General features: G+C 40.6%; 1 protein-coding gene across 3 annotated transcripts in view; it reads right to left on the bottom strand.

The window, feature by feature from the left end:
• Positions 1-15282, bottom strand: part of CHUK (component of inhibitor of nuclear factor kappa B kinase complex) — a 1226492-nt gene that overhangs the window by 217526 nt on the left and 993684 nt on the right. For all 3 annotated transcript variants that reach the window (XM_044056797.1, XM_044056796.1, XM_044056798.1), the window contains exon 19: positions 8244-8391. In XM_044056797.1, the coding sequence (XP_043912732.1) occupies positions 8244-8391 (148 nt within the window). The remainder of the gene's footprint in view (positions 1-8243; positions 8392-15282) is intronic.

Raw genomic sequence — 15282 nt, 5'->3', positions numbered from 1 at the left:
GCCCTTTCTGTGCCCTCATGTCAGTTAGCGGCCAAGCCCTTCAGCAACAATGCCAGGAAGGTCCCTCCAGTCTTTTTTGCCAACTGCTCTTAGGTTGGTGGGTGAATTGCGGGGGGCATACCCAGCCAGCATGGATCTTGTGATCCAGCTGGATCGCAATTGGGAACTTGGAGACTCTTCAGCTCAGTCCCATAGTGCTGCTGTACTAGGTAAGCATGGCCTTGGGTGTGCCACTGTGATGTAATGTTTCCCCCCGGGAAAGGACACATGCAAAAAGATACAGCCTGGGTCAGTCTTGGTCTTTTGACATGTTGCCTTGATGTAGCTCTCAACTCAGACTCCCTCCCTTCAGGTGTAGTCAGTGTATGTAGGTGAGGGTAGTAAATGTATGAAGGTCAGGGCAGCAATTAGTGAGTTACTTCAGTCCCTCATCCTTTAGGTCCCTTGCTGAATAGGCACACGTAAAAAGAAAAGGCAGAGGTAAGGCAGACTGCTGACACTGAAGGAGGTCGTGAGACCACAGTGGTATCAGCAGTCTGAGTGGGCAGCCAGCACAGCTATGGGACACTTCAGATAAGCAACATCTGGAGCACCATGCCTGTCCTTGGCATATTATTGGAGCGGCGATCCTTACCCTGCTTTTTCTCTTTACATGTGGCCTTTCTGTGCCCCCTTGTCAGTGTCCACCCATGCAGTATTTCAGGTAAGGTAAGACTGTCTTCTGCTGTTCAGACGTTTACAGAATGCGTTCATGCATGGCTTGATGCACAGGGTCGGTGGATCTACAATCTGCCATAACGGCATCACCGCGGAAGATGTTCATCTGTTCAGAAGGGATGGCATTCACCTAACTAAAGAGGGAATTGCATTGTTCTTGACCAACCTCCACAATGGCGTGAGGAGAGCTATGCAGAATTGCTAACATGCAGCTTGTGAGAAATCAAAACACCCATGACCAAGTCGGACCAGTATAGTAAGTAAAACACTATTATGAAATGTTGAAAAATACACAAAACAAACTATTTAAAAAACGAAAAAGAAAAAGTAGAATCCACAAGTCCACAAATCCACTCGTATTTTTACTGTAAGCGCTTTTGTGCACTTCCTCAGACAAAATTACACACAATGGCAGACCTTATTTATAGTATTAATAAACATCAATTTACAAATTTAATTAATCAATTAAATTATTAAAACTACTTTTACATTTAAAGACACATAGCATAATTAAATGCACTCGTGAAAAAACAAAGATAAAAACCTTATTCTATTAAACCATATACCAGGCTTACAAAATAATTTTTCATAATTGATATATATTATTAATTTTATTTAAAACATAACATTTGAAAGTAGAATATAAAAAATATATTTCATTTTTTTATTTATATATATTTTATGTTATAAAGAGACATTGTTTAGCATTCTAAAGCTCTCAATCTAAGTAAACACTTTATGGAACAGGCATCGTTGAGTCCAGGATAAACATATGCATTAGATTGTAACTGCCACAAAAGTTCCTGCTCTTCTAATTTTAGGTGCCATGGTCCTCCTCTTGGGTTCCTTGAAACACTCTGCACTACTATAAATTCAAAACTATGTGTGCTAAATTCACCAATATGCCTTGCTAGTGCATTAGTTTGGGTGCCTCTAGAGATACTATATATATGTTCGCAAATGCGTCTGCCATTGTGTGTAATTTTGTCTGAGGAAGTGCACGAAAGCGCTTACAATAAAAATAAGAAAATCAGATGTAGGACTTATTCGTACAGCAGGACCAGTTACTACTGCGCCAAAGTCAGCATTTAGACCACAAAAGAGACAGTATCCCTTAAGAAAAGATGCAGAGGTAGGAATCAGACCTATTATAGCAGCTTTACTTAAGGAAGGGGTGCTGGTGGAATCTACAGATTCACCATGTAACACACCCTTATTTCCTGTTAAGAAAGCGAATGGAGAGTGGCGTATGGTTCAAGATTTACAAGCTGTAAATGATGCAGTAATACCAAGGGCACCTACAGTGCCAGACCCACACACCCTGTTGAATGATTTAAAGCCTCAACAGAAATAGTTTTCTGTGGTAAATATCAGCAATGCGTTCTTTTCAATACCGATACACCCTGACAGCCAGCATTGGTTTGCATTCACATTTCAGGGGAAAAGATATACATATACATATACACGACTACCACAGGGGTATTGTGAAAGTCCAACAATATTCTCACAAGAAATGGCAAGCAACTTGGCGGGATTTACCCCACCAAGAGGTAATCAAATTTTGCTTTATGTTGATGATATCTTGCTGGCGTTCCCCACCCAGCAAGATTGTAAAGAAGATACCATAGCACTATTACAATTTTTAGCCACTGAAGGACATCAAGTAAACAAAAATAAACTGCAGCTTTGGAAAAAACAAGTTAAATACCTAGGATATGTAATATCCAAGGAGGGTAGGACATTAGATGAGGACAGAAAAATAGCAATTTTGCAAGCACCAAAACCCACTACTAAGAAGGAAATTATGTCCTTTCTGGGTACGACTAATTTTTGTCGGAGTTGGATTCCAAACTATGCCTTGGAATCTGCACCGTTGACTAACCTGATTTATAAAAAGCCTATGGCAGCACAGGAATTATTACAATGGACACCAGAAGCAGAATCTGCTTTCTGCAAACTGAAACAGTTAATAGCATCCTCATTAGTTTTGGGATTACCAAACTATCATAAATGTTTTTTTCAAACTGTAGATTGTAAGCAAGGTTATATGACATCAGTGTTAACACAGCAACATGGAGACAAGCAACGCCCTATTGCTTATTATTCATCACAACTGGACCCAGTGGCATGGTCTTTACCTCACTGTGTACAAGCAGTAGTTGCAGCTGCAATGGCAGTACAGGCTTCGGCCTCAGTAGTGTTGTTCCACCCTCTTATATTGAGAGTGCCTCATGCAGTCGCGATTATTTTACTACAAGAGAAGGTAGCATATCTTTCCCCTGATAGGCATCTTTCCTGTATGACTATATTGTTGAGCCAACCTCATATGACAATTGAATGATGTACGACTTTGAACCCTTCTATCTTGCTCCCAACCCCTGCAGATGGCACACCACACAGCTGCCTGCAGGTGATTGAGCAAAAGACACTGCCTAGAAAAGATCTTACGGATGTTCCCTTGGATGATGCCGAGGTGACATACTACGTGGACAGCTCATGCAAAAGGTGTCCTGCAGGACAGAACCTAGTAGGATATGCAGTAGTTTCTGACACAGACATTATAGAAGCGAAATTTTTACCACATAGTTTATCTGCACAGGCAGCAGAATTGATTGCCTTGACACAAGCATGTACCTTAGCAAAGGGTAAATGTGTGAACATTTTTACTGACAGCCAGTATGCTTTTTCTACTGTATATGTTTTTGCGCAACAGTGGAAAAATCGAGGAATGATAATATCTACTGGCAAACCAATCAATCATGCACAGTTTATTTTAGATCTTTTAGAATCTATTCAGTTACCTCAGAAAGTAGCTATTTGTAAATGCACAGCTCATACCAAGCAACAGGACAGGATTTCAAAAGGTAATGCGAGAGCTGATACAGCTGCAAAGCAGGCAACTTCAGAAGTATTTATTTTGAATGAGGAACTACAACCCTCTGAGATTTTAGATTTAGAAATGTTAAAGACAATGCAAACACTTACTACGCAAACTGAAAAACAAAGATGGGTAAAACGAGGAGCAATTCTCAAAAAGGGGCTGTACATCTCTAAAGAAGGAAAACCGAAATTGCCATCTAATTTGTTTAGATATGCAGCTTTGTTGAGCCATGGGCAGTGCCATGTCTCAACAGGGGGGATGGTACAGCTGGTGAAGCAAGTGTTCACGACGTACGGATTTACAAACTACTCTAAAAAAATTTTGTTTGTTATGCCACATCTGTAATAAACATCATGCACAAGGGGAGTTAAAGCCCAAGCAAGGGAGTTTCCCTACACCACCGTATCCATTTCACACTATCTGTATGGATTTCATAGAATTGAACAAATGTGAAAATAAGTAGTATTGTCTTGTCATTGTAGATATGTTTTCCAGATGGGTGGAAGCCTTTCCGACTAAAAATCCAGATGCTACGACTGTGGCCAAAGTTCTTGTTAAAGAAATCATCCCTAGATTCGGCATTCCGGAAAGGAACTACAGTAACAACGGCACACACTTCGTAAATCAGACCATACAGCAGTTAAGTAGACATTTTGGTATTTCTCTAAAAAAATCATTGTGCGTATCACCCACAATCAGCAGGGCTAGCAGAGAGGCATAATGGGATTTTAAAGAGTAAGCTAAGAAAATTAATAACAGAAACGCAGAGAAACTGGGTGTACTGTCTGCCCCTGGCACTGTTGAACATGAGAACTGTTCCGAATGCAAAAGGATTGACTACTTTTCAAAAACTCTTTGGAAGGGCTTACTATATACCTCAGTGGAAATCTCTCATGCCCGCAGACCAGGAAGCTGACAGTACATTAGCTGAGTATATGCAAAACCTCTTAAATTCTAAACATTTGCTGCAGTTAAATTCTGTTTCAGCTAAAGAACGAACCAGACCGTCAGAAGTAGCAGTGCACCCTGGAGCGTGAATCTGGCTGAAGACAGTTAAGAAAAAAAATTGGGCGTCTCTGAAGTGGGAAGGTCCATATCAAGTGCTTTTGTCAACACCCACTGCAGTCAAAATCGCAGAGCGTGCCTCCTGGATCCACCTGACGCACTGTAAATTAGTTAAAAACTTTAAACTGGACAAAAATCTTGTTACATGCCAAGAGCAAAAATGATAGAGTCCAGAAGAAACAGGAATGCAGAACAACCCTTTCCTCAGAAGTATTGCATAATCATCCTGTTAACTGCATTAGTGACAATCTTTTTATTGTGGCCTTTTCTTTTCCCAGCCACACAGACTTGAACTGAATAAATGTGAAGCGTTACTCAAACTGGCATCCAAACTTTAATACTTACCAGGCAATTAAATATGTGTATGCTGAGACTTTCAATGTTTCGAATTGCTGGATTTGCACAGCTTTGCCGACAGCATACGGGGGGGTTATTAATGACTACAGTCCCCCTAGGGGTAAATGAGACCTGGGAGAACTTGATTTATGATACCTCAACCATTTCAGCACAAGATAAAATAGCATTGCACTTGTCTGTTCCATAAAAGGGAACTGTGTGTTTTTATAAAAATGATACTGTTCAGGTGGGTTGGAGCAATTGCAATGTGACTGTTCCTTATAAATGTTACACTAAAGGTAACAATGTAGATCTTTATTGTAATACAAACTACGATTCATTTCTTGGATTGATGCACAAAACACTTGATGAAGTAAAACATAATTCTGTTCTTTACAAACAGCTGTCTACAATTGATAGAAAAATGTTTCATGCAGGGCGAGTGTATATTCATAGCAAGGTTACTACTAAAGTAGAGGACTGTTATTTTGTGTGTGGCAGAAAGGCATACAAATGGTTACCTAAGAATTGGTCCGGCAGTTGTTTTTTGGGTTACCTGGTTCCGGCCATACGACACACTGCAGCTTTGCCTCATGGAAAAATTTGAAATGTCAGAGAAGTCGTCAAGAAACCTGTAAATCCAGTGGGACAAATCGATGCGTATTAGAAAGACCATCACTCTCTAGGTAAAGGACTGACACACATGGACTTGAGTGATAGCGTTATATCATGGGCAGGTATATTACCAGCATATGGAGCAGTAAAATCGATCTGGGAGCTGAGAAAACTGTCAAAACTTCTCGAAGTAATGAGTAATGCAACTTTTTCCGCTCTCGAATTGGTGACTGATGAACTGAAGGCTATGAGAACTGTAGTGCTCCAAAACCGCATGGCTCTCGACTTCACCCTAGCTGCGAGAGGTGGTAAGTGCGCTTTAATCCAAGAAGAATGCTGTTTGTATATTCCTGACCATAAACACGAGATAGACAATCATCTTGAGGTAATTCAGCAAGTGTCGGCCATGACTAAACCAGGCCCAAACCCACTGATGGACTTTTTCCAGAAGTGGTTTGGGGGGTGGGGTACCATCCTAATGAACATCCTGATTGACATTTGTGTAGGTATGCTCCTACTGGGAGTATGTGTTTGTTGTGGTATCCCCTGCATGAAAAGACTGATTAAAGACCTTATAAACATTTCAGTTTCTGAAACCTTATATCAAAGTACTGAGTTTGAAGAACTGTTAAAAGACTAAAAAAGCTTTCATAAGTTTAAACTGAATGACTCTCTTAACTGCAAATCCTGAGTGGAAGAGGTTAGGAGAAGAAAACAAACTGATTATGCTTATTTTGAAAGTAGAATAAAAGTATTAATAGGGGGGAAATGTTAGAAAAATATGTATTAATGTGTGTATTAGCAATATGCTTAGTGCATTTAGAGCACGAAAAGGGTTAACACATTTATTCTATTTCATACTGCATAAATCTGTACAAACTGCAGTTGCTTTCTGACCTTGTATTGTTAGCTAAAATCTTGCTTGTGCCTTGGAAATTTACTGAGACGCAGGTGATTTCTGCTTGCGTTAGGAAAATAATGAATAGAACAATACTACTTGTATGAAACTTAGACAAGAAGTTCCGCTGTGCTATGAGAAAATACACAGCTGTAGAAGTTACAGATAATTAGTACAAAGCCTGCTTGAAAATATGAACTGCAATCAGCATTTTCTTGTATCTGAATTAGAAAAGTACCTTGAAATGTAACACTGTACAATAGACACTTGTAAATGGATTAATGGTCACCAAGGCCAGGTTGCTTTTCTCAAAAGTTTCTCACAAATCTAGTCATGTCAGCAGAAAATCTGAGTAACATCTGCTGTAGAACAATACTGAAAGTTGTGTTTGATTATGTCAGCTTAGAAGGCCATGTCTTGTAAAATTGTATAAGAATGAACATACTTCCTGTCAGTAGTTAGACAAATCCTTGTATTTGCATGTTTTTGTCTCCTTGCAGCAAGTCAATTAAAAGTGCCTTAACTGAACCTTACGTGTATTGGTCTTTGAAGTTTTTTCCTTTGACATATATATATATACACATATATATATATATATATATATATATATATATATATATATATACACATATATATATATATATATATATACACATATATATATATATATATATATATACACACATATATATATATATATATATATATATATATATATATATATATATATACACACATACATACATAACTGGCTATTGTGTTCGAGACATGGATGCCAAGAAATTAACCTCAAGAGTGAAGCTCGAGAGGTGAATCCTGGCAGCCATGTTGAGAATACATAAAACTGGGTTATGATAGGAGACCCTATCATAATTCTTTGCAGTGCATGGAGAGTAACTTCCTTGAAGTACTATTAATTACAGGGGAAAAAAGCGCTAAGTGTATTGCTGGCTTTCAGAGCTGTGAAGCACTTAGTGATACTGGTCAAAAAGACATTATCTTATTTTACAGAAAAGTCAAGGACAGATTACTGTCAATGTTGTCTGCTGGCTAGTACTGTTAGATTTTATTGCCTAGCTTGATACACAGTCTTAACTGAAGCAGGCCGTGCTCAGCATTTGTTAAGAATGGGTCTCATGCTACAGAAGCGCTTAACTGATTTGTGTTTTTCCAGACATCAGACCATAACCATCATGCCCCATGCACTACAATGGATTTTAGCATAATCTATCTGACTGGAAGGAAAGCTGATGACTAGCAAAGGATGTGAATAAATATAATGATGAGGTGCAAAGGCTGTATGTAAAAAGAAGTATGTACATTCTGAAAAGGAATACAAAAATTATAACACTATGAGATCTAGTTAAGTCATTATGTCAAATGCATGTATATTTTTTCAGTGCTTTCGACCAGCAGCATGCATTAATGTTACTCATCCAGGACATCATGATTACAGAAGCCACATTTTGAATATTATAACTGTTGAAAGCAACAGATCAGATTAAGCCTGAATCAACATTTCACAACATTTTATCAATCCATCAATTTACAATTACTTAATTGACTGACCATAACAACAGCTTCTTTTGATACTGACTTAAACATCACTGCTACAGTAAAACCAGTTTTACAAATATTAATGCAATTTACAGCCATGTGCATGTGAGTGCACACAAAAACACACACACACATAATTTAAAACAGAACACTGAAAATATTAAAATTACTTACACAAGCAATTTTGAGTAAATGCCAGATTTCTCTTTGCCTCTTTGCTTGCATCTGCATGACAGTGTTGTCCATCTCCTTGATGTTAGTAAGAGCACCTTCAATTTTTGGGAGGAGATCAATGATCTTCTGTTTACTGGCTAAAAGTTTGCTGTAAAAAAAAGGATCACAACAGTTTAGTATGTTTTACCTTCTTTTAATCAAAAAGCACATGCAAACAATGTTTTTACATGTATCTAACAATAAATAAAATAACTGCTGTTGACTTAATACCACAGAATTTTAGAACTACCATGTATTTTTAGATTTTAGGTTACATCAGCTTACAAAATGATGACTCACATATAATCATTTCAGTTTTTTTCTAGACTTCCATTAAACATGCATAAATACAATAACATTCTACATTTGATAAAAAAAAGTATTTATGTGCATTCTTGAACAGACTAATATAAGATTTTCAACAAAAATTTCAAAATCACCATGAAACATCTTTCATGAACATTTAGTTACTTCAGAAAAATGTCGGACAACCAACTTTGTTCTGTAAAGTGCCAGCATATAATACAAAGGAGTAAATTATCCAGGTAATGTAACAAACACAAATAGCATCTAAATGACAATGAACCGGCTCTGTATATCAATCTTCATAATATTATTAGCTAGAAACATACCCAAATTGTAGTCTCATTGCCTCTGACCATCTTAATTTATTCCATAAAGTTTTTTTCTGTAGTGAACACCCGGAAGTTCAGTCATGGTTGTCATGTAGAAATATGCTGCTGCCACTGGGTTTGAGAAAGGTTCTTCCCCTCTCCTAACATTAATTCACTCAATACCACATTACATGTTCATATGCTAGTGAATACCTTCTTACAAAACAATCATGAACATATACAGCAGCTTTTCTTGATTTTTGGATAAACTCCAAAAGCTATACAAGAGAAGGGAAAGTAATTCCCAATACTTCCTATATCTTGTTCTTTAAAGATTAGTAACACTGAACATCCTCAGAGTGTGTGTGTGTGTGTGTGTGTGTCCTTTTGACAAGTCCATACACCTACAGCATCTGTCCGATGCCAGTGGGAGCATATGCTGGATGTGAGCACCAGTTCAAAAGTACATACATGTAGGCACTTCCAAGCAAAAGTACTGAATTTTCATAATTTCTGCTATTGACCTATAAGTTTGAGTAATCATCCAATACTAAGGCCCAGGTATACGCATTTATCAATATTGCTAGCATTTAAATATTAAATGCATATCTATGTATACTAACAAAAAGTACAGTTGTGTACACTTGCCATAAATGTAGATGTTCGATTGTATTCACTGTTGCCGTCATCACATTTGGGTTATCTGCCTGCAGATAGCCCTCAGTCGGCCTGAATACCAGAGTCTTGGGATTTCTGCGTCGGATGCTATCGCTTCTTCCATGACGTCAGGTCATCAGGAGGTATAAAACATGCAGCCGACGCCATTACATCAGTTTTTCTTGACCCAGATGTCAGGTGCCCCCAAAATTGGAAGCAATTATAATGTGAGGAACACCCCCAGCAAAAAGCAAATGCACATAGTATAAGACATGCCAAACCAAAAAGGCTAGGTGAAAGCAAAGACAATCAGGGGGCTGGAGGGAGGGTAACCAGGACTGTAACAGTGAATACACTCGAAGACCTACATTTATGGTAAGTGTACACAACTGCACTATGTTCTTCGTGTTTCACTGTTGCAGTCATCACATTTGGGTTGATTCCCAAAGCTAAGGAAGGGTGGAGGTAGGTTTCCTACCTTTCCTGTAACTAGTGTTCCAGATACAGATTTGCTGTATCTAGAACTGTATGTAAGATTCGGAGCCCCCCAAGCCTTTCTGTGTTGGAGGGAAGCCTTCTAGCTTATCAGTGGGAGTGGTAAGCACTAGGTAACCTGTCTACCACATAAGGAGTGGTTCTGGCCCAGAAATTGTAGTTATTGGCCATTTGAGCAATCTTCTATCTCTCTCAACTTTCTGATTTGAAAGCCTGCATTTGCACTTGTTTCTGTCCTGTAACTCGTCTAGTGCAGATACAGATTCTTAGTTTTAGCACTTAAATTTGCTTATTCATGCTTAGCACTTGTTCAGTACGTGTAAGCACTAAATAAGCTACTAATTACTATAGCACTCAGTCTTCCTCATTACTTAGAGGAAAACAGTTTTTGTACTTGCTTTTCTCACTGGCTTAGAGAAAAACAGCTGTTGTACTCACTTTCCTCACTTATCTAGAGGAAAATAGTGTTTTATTCAGGCATGTCCAAGGGTCAGCTCCCAGTGTTCTCTCCTGTCTACCTGATGAATCTGGGCATCTCATGTACACAAACAACCCTCTCCTCCTACCACCCAACATTACAACCTGAGAGAGATGCACTTATCTAGCCAAGCTGGAGGTAAAGCTCTCTCCAACCAAGACTGAACTTGACAGTCATGAGGAGAAGGTAAAACATTTGCACCACACCACACCACACTCATCACATAGTCTCACTAAATCTACACCACCAAAATCCACACATAGTAACACAAAAACATTCGCGGAGGCTCTCAATAATAATCTGTCTAAGCAACAGAGACCTCCAAAGCAGAAACGCAAGCAACCTCCATCCCCCAACACAACCCAAATGACACATAGCCCACAGACTCACTGTGCCACTCAACCACAGCCAATAAGGCAAAACAACGTACCCAACACACTAGTCATAGCTGACTCTATAGTCAGGCACACTCATGTCCCACTCACAAGGCTAAACAAGGAGAAGGTTATTGTCAGCTGCCTGTCGGGTGTCAGGATCCGCCACATAACCCACGCACTCAGGTCACTCCACAACAAGTACAAATATGACTCAGTCATTGTCCATGTTGGTGTGAATGACCTGAGACGTACCTCCCTGGACTACATGAAAAGAGACATGGAAGAGCTCTACGATCCTGTAGCCCAGGCAGTTATGACCCTAGCCCTGAGTAGCATTCTGCCATTGCCCAGAATGATACTGCAGTACAAGGACAAAATAATTGACTTCAACAATTGGCTAAGCTTCTGGTGTCATTCTAAGGGGATCCAGTATCTGTCTGCTTGGGATGACATGGTCGGCAAACCACGATGCTTTGCCACAGAATGCCTGCACCTGTCACCCCCTGGAATTCCGGATACTGGCTAAGGCTCTTGCTGCCCCTATAGTGCCTGTTTTAGGCAGGGATCAAATAACAAATTCACCACCATAACAGGAACAGGCAAGCAAAAACTGAGGGTAATGCTACTCAATGCTAGAAGTCTAAATCTCAAAATGCACTCACTTGAGGCACTCCTTAAAATGGAGAACATCGATATCTGTGTTGTGACTGAGACCTGGTTCAAGGCTCCAGAGAGCACCCCTGCACTACCAGGCTATAACTCATACCACACATTTCGGCCATGTAACCTGGACCGAAACACCAAAGACTGAGGTGTGTCCATATTCATTAAGGATATCCACACCTCCAGGCTAGTTGCTCAGCATAATGCATCCGAGGTTATCCAAGTGCAACTAACTCTGGGAACAACTGCAATCCAAATTGTAGCTTGCTACAGATCCCCCACCATGCCCCAGGATTCCCAGTCCTCTTTTCTTGATGTACTGGAAAATATTAGGGTTCAACCAAACACCCTAATAATGGGTGACTTCAACTACCCCACCATTAACTGGGAAAACTACTCGTGTACCAACTCCTTAGCTCAATGCTTTCTGGAATTCATAAACTCCAATGCCCTAGATCAACTTAGCCACACCCCCACCAGGGGCAACAATATCCTAGACCTAGTCATTACCAACATGAGTGACCGGTATTCCACACCTGAAGTCAACTCCTCGTTGGACCGATCCGACCATAAGCTAATCACCCTTGATCTCCACATCCCGCCCCCCACACCCCATTAAGGAAACCACGGTAAAACATTTCTCCAAAGCCAACTTCATGCTTCTTAAGACAGAAGTGGTGAACTTCATGACACCCATGCAGATGGACAATACAGTTACAACTGCTGAATCCTACACAAATGCACTCTATAAGCACTTACATGAGTACATGGATTGTGCTATCCCAAACAGAACCAAAAAAAAAAAGGAAGCCAATCTGGTGGTCCCTTGCCATAAACAAACTGTACAACAGATTATAAGATCCTCCAAAGCTAGCTACGAAAACAAAATCGCCACTAATTCCAAGGACAACCACAAAGCATTCTACAGCTATGTCAAGAATCTTGATGGCAACACTCAGATCTGTTCTGAGTTACAGCACAAAGGCACGAAAATTACAGAACCAACTGATATTGCCAACATCCTGGCAGACAGGTTCAGTGCTAACTTTACCCCCCTCTCACCCCCTAAAGGGCCCATATCTATACAGGAAGAATGCAGAGTCCCTGTAATCACAACTACGCAGGTAAAAGCTGCACTCTCTAAAGCCAAAAACACAGCATCCATGGGACCGGACAACATCCCAGGCTGCATTTTACGCAAACTTCAGAATGAACTGGCTCCCCACTTAAGCACCATGTTCAATAGCCTCGCATCAGGCTTTGTACCCACTGAATGGCGCACAGCAACAGTTATCTCACTCCACAATGGGGGAGCCACCACTGATCCCGGGAACTATCGACCTATTAGCCTGACGAGCCTGGTCTGCAAGGCCATGGAATGTATCATCATGGAACTTATAAACAAATACATTGATAATCTCCAAACTCTGGATCCCACCCAGTTTGGGTTTGTGAAAGGCAGATCTTGCCTCCTGAACCTGATCGACTTCTTTGAGGCAGTCACCAAAGCCTATCTTGACCTCGCCAAGACTTTCGACACCATCCCCCATTCCGGAATTATAGCTAAACTTACTAAACTAGGTATAAATCCCTACATCACAAGATGGGTTGCCAACTGGCTCACTGACAGAACCCACACTGTAAAAGTTGCAGACTCCAAATCTGACCTCAAAGCAGTGACAAGTGGAGTACCACAGGGTTCCGTCCTGGGACCTCTCCTGTTTGGTATCTACTTCTCTGAAGTACAAGCTAACACAGAAGGCCTCTGGCTAACGAAGTTCGCAGATGACTGCAAACTAGGAGCCATAGTCAAGTCCTCAAATGATGTGGACATCCTGCAGAAGGGCCTCACTGAGACAAATGCTTGGTGTCAGAGCCATGGCCTCAAACTCAATGCGAAAAAGTGCAGTGCCATCCCCTTTGGTAAAAACTCTGTACCCATGAACTACCACATAAGCAGCAATCTATTTAACACTGAATGTGTGATAAGAGACCTTGGGACCCAGGTGGACAGTAGTCTCTCCTTTGATAATCACATCGCCACAGTAGCCAGGAAGTCCTTCTATGTGGCACACATCATAAAAGGGTTCTCATCCAGGAAAAAAGAGGTCATTGTTCCCCTCTACTCGATACTCATTAGACCCATTATAAAGTACAACGCCCCTTTTGGAATGTACCTCACAAGACATCTGCAGCAGCTGGAAAGGCCACAGAAGTACCTCACAAAGAGGATTACTAGCCTCAAACAAATGCCCTACACTGACCACCTCAAAAAACTCCAACTTTACTCCATAGCATATCGCCTACTCAGAGGTGATCTCTGCCTAACATATAAAGCTATGTCAAACCCAGAGTTGTTGGACATGCTACACCTAAAGAAATCCCAATCCCTCCGAGCTACACGCTCTAGGGAAGCTAAACCTTGTCACCACAATAAACAGGACATGCTGGAGGGATAGATTCCTGTCCCAGACACTTCCCATACTCTGGAACAGGCTACCCATATTAGCACTCTTCAAGAAAAATCTTGATGAGTGGATGGGAAATAGGAAATACACCCTGGGGATCACTTCTGTGTCGCTGCTCGACAGTGGCACAGGAAAATAACTTTCTTGGATGGCATAAGCCAGGGAGCCTTGTTGGCTAGGCTTACGTAGGCCCTTGGGCCGATAGCCTAGTACTTACCTATGAACCTATAACAAGCATTGTTGAGGTCAAAGCAATTGGCAAAAAGTACAGTTTTGTACCTACCATAAATGTAGATGTTCGAAGATCCACATTGCTGCAGTCCTAACACTTGGGTAGTCCGCTGTCCCTCGGTCGGCCCGAATATCAGAGTATAAGGCTGACGTCGGTCAAGGCGCATTTGACTGACATCAGAACGTCAGGGTACAAATGCGCATGACCGACGTCATATCCTCAGTCTTTTCTTGCCCCAGATGTCAGAAGACCCTAAAAAGAAAGGTCAAAACCCATAGACAACAACTAAACAACCAACCAGCCTAACACCAAAAATATGTACAATATATACAATATATACAATATACACAATATACATAATATACCTCAGATGAATAACCCAACCCACACAACCACCTCAAACTACAGAGGGGAAGGAGGGAGGGTAAATTGGACTGCAGCAATGTGGATCTTCGAACATCTACATTTATGGTAGGTACAAAACTGTACTATGTTCTTCATCTCACATTGCTGCAGTCCTAACACTTGGGTAGAATCCCAAAGCAGAGGTAAGGGAGGATGGCTAAACTATAATGCAGCAGGAGCTGCCAAAATGCCCTGCAACACAGCAGTGGCAAAACCAGCCCTGGATTTAGAGTATAGTGGAAGGTGGTAATGCCTAGAGAAGGTATGCACTGAACTCCAAGTGGCTGCCTCCAGAATATCCTTAGTTGCCACCCCTCAAAAAGCTGTTGAAGTGGCAGTAGCCCTAGTGGAATGAGGCCTAATCCCAGCTGGAATCTCTTTGCCATGATGGGAATAACAGAAAGCAATGCAAAATCCAATCCACTTAGAAATAGTTTGTTTTGACACGGGCTTGCCCTGAGAGCACAAAGCAAAAGAAACTAATAACTGCTGAGATTGTCTGAACCCTTTAGTTCTGTCCAAATAATATCGCAACTGCCTGTGTACATCTAAAGTGTGCAAAATCTTTTCCCCTTTATTTTGGGGATTTGCATAGAAAGTAGGCAAATGAA

The sequence above is a fragment of the Protopterus annectens genome, chromosome 14.part0 (genome assembly GCF_019279795.1).
Source record: "Protopterus annectens isolate FY-2018-M chromosome 14.part0, PAN1.0, whole genome shotgun sequence".
NCBI classification, from domain to species: Eukaryota; Metazoa; Chordata; order Ceratodontiformes; family Protopteridae; genus Protopterus; species Protopterus annectens.
Note: the sequence above shows the minus strand (reverse complement) of the source record. Positions and strands in the feature narration are given on the sequence as shown.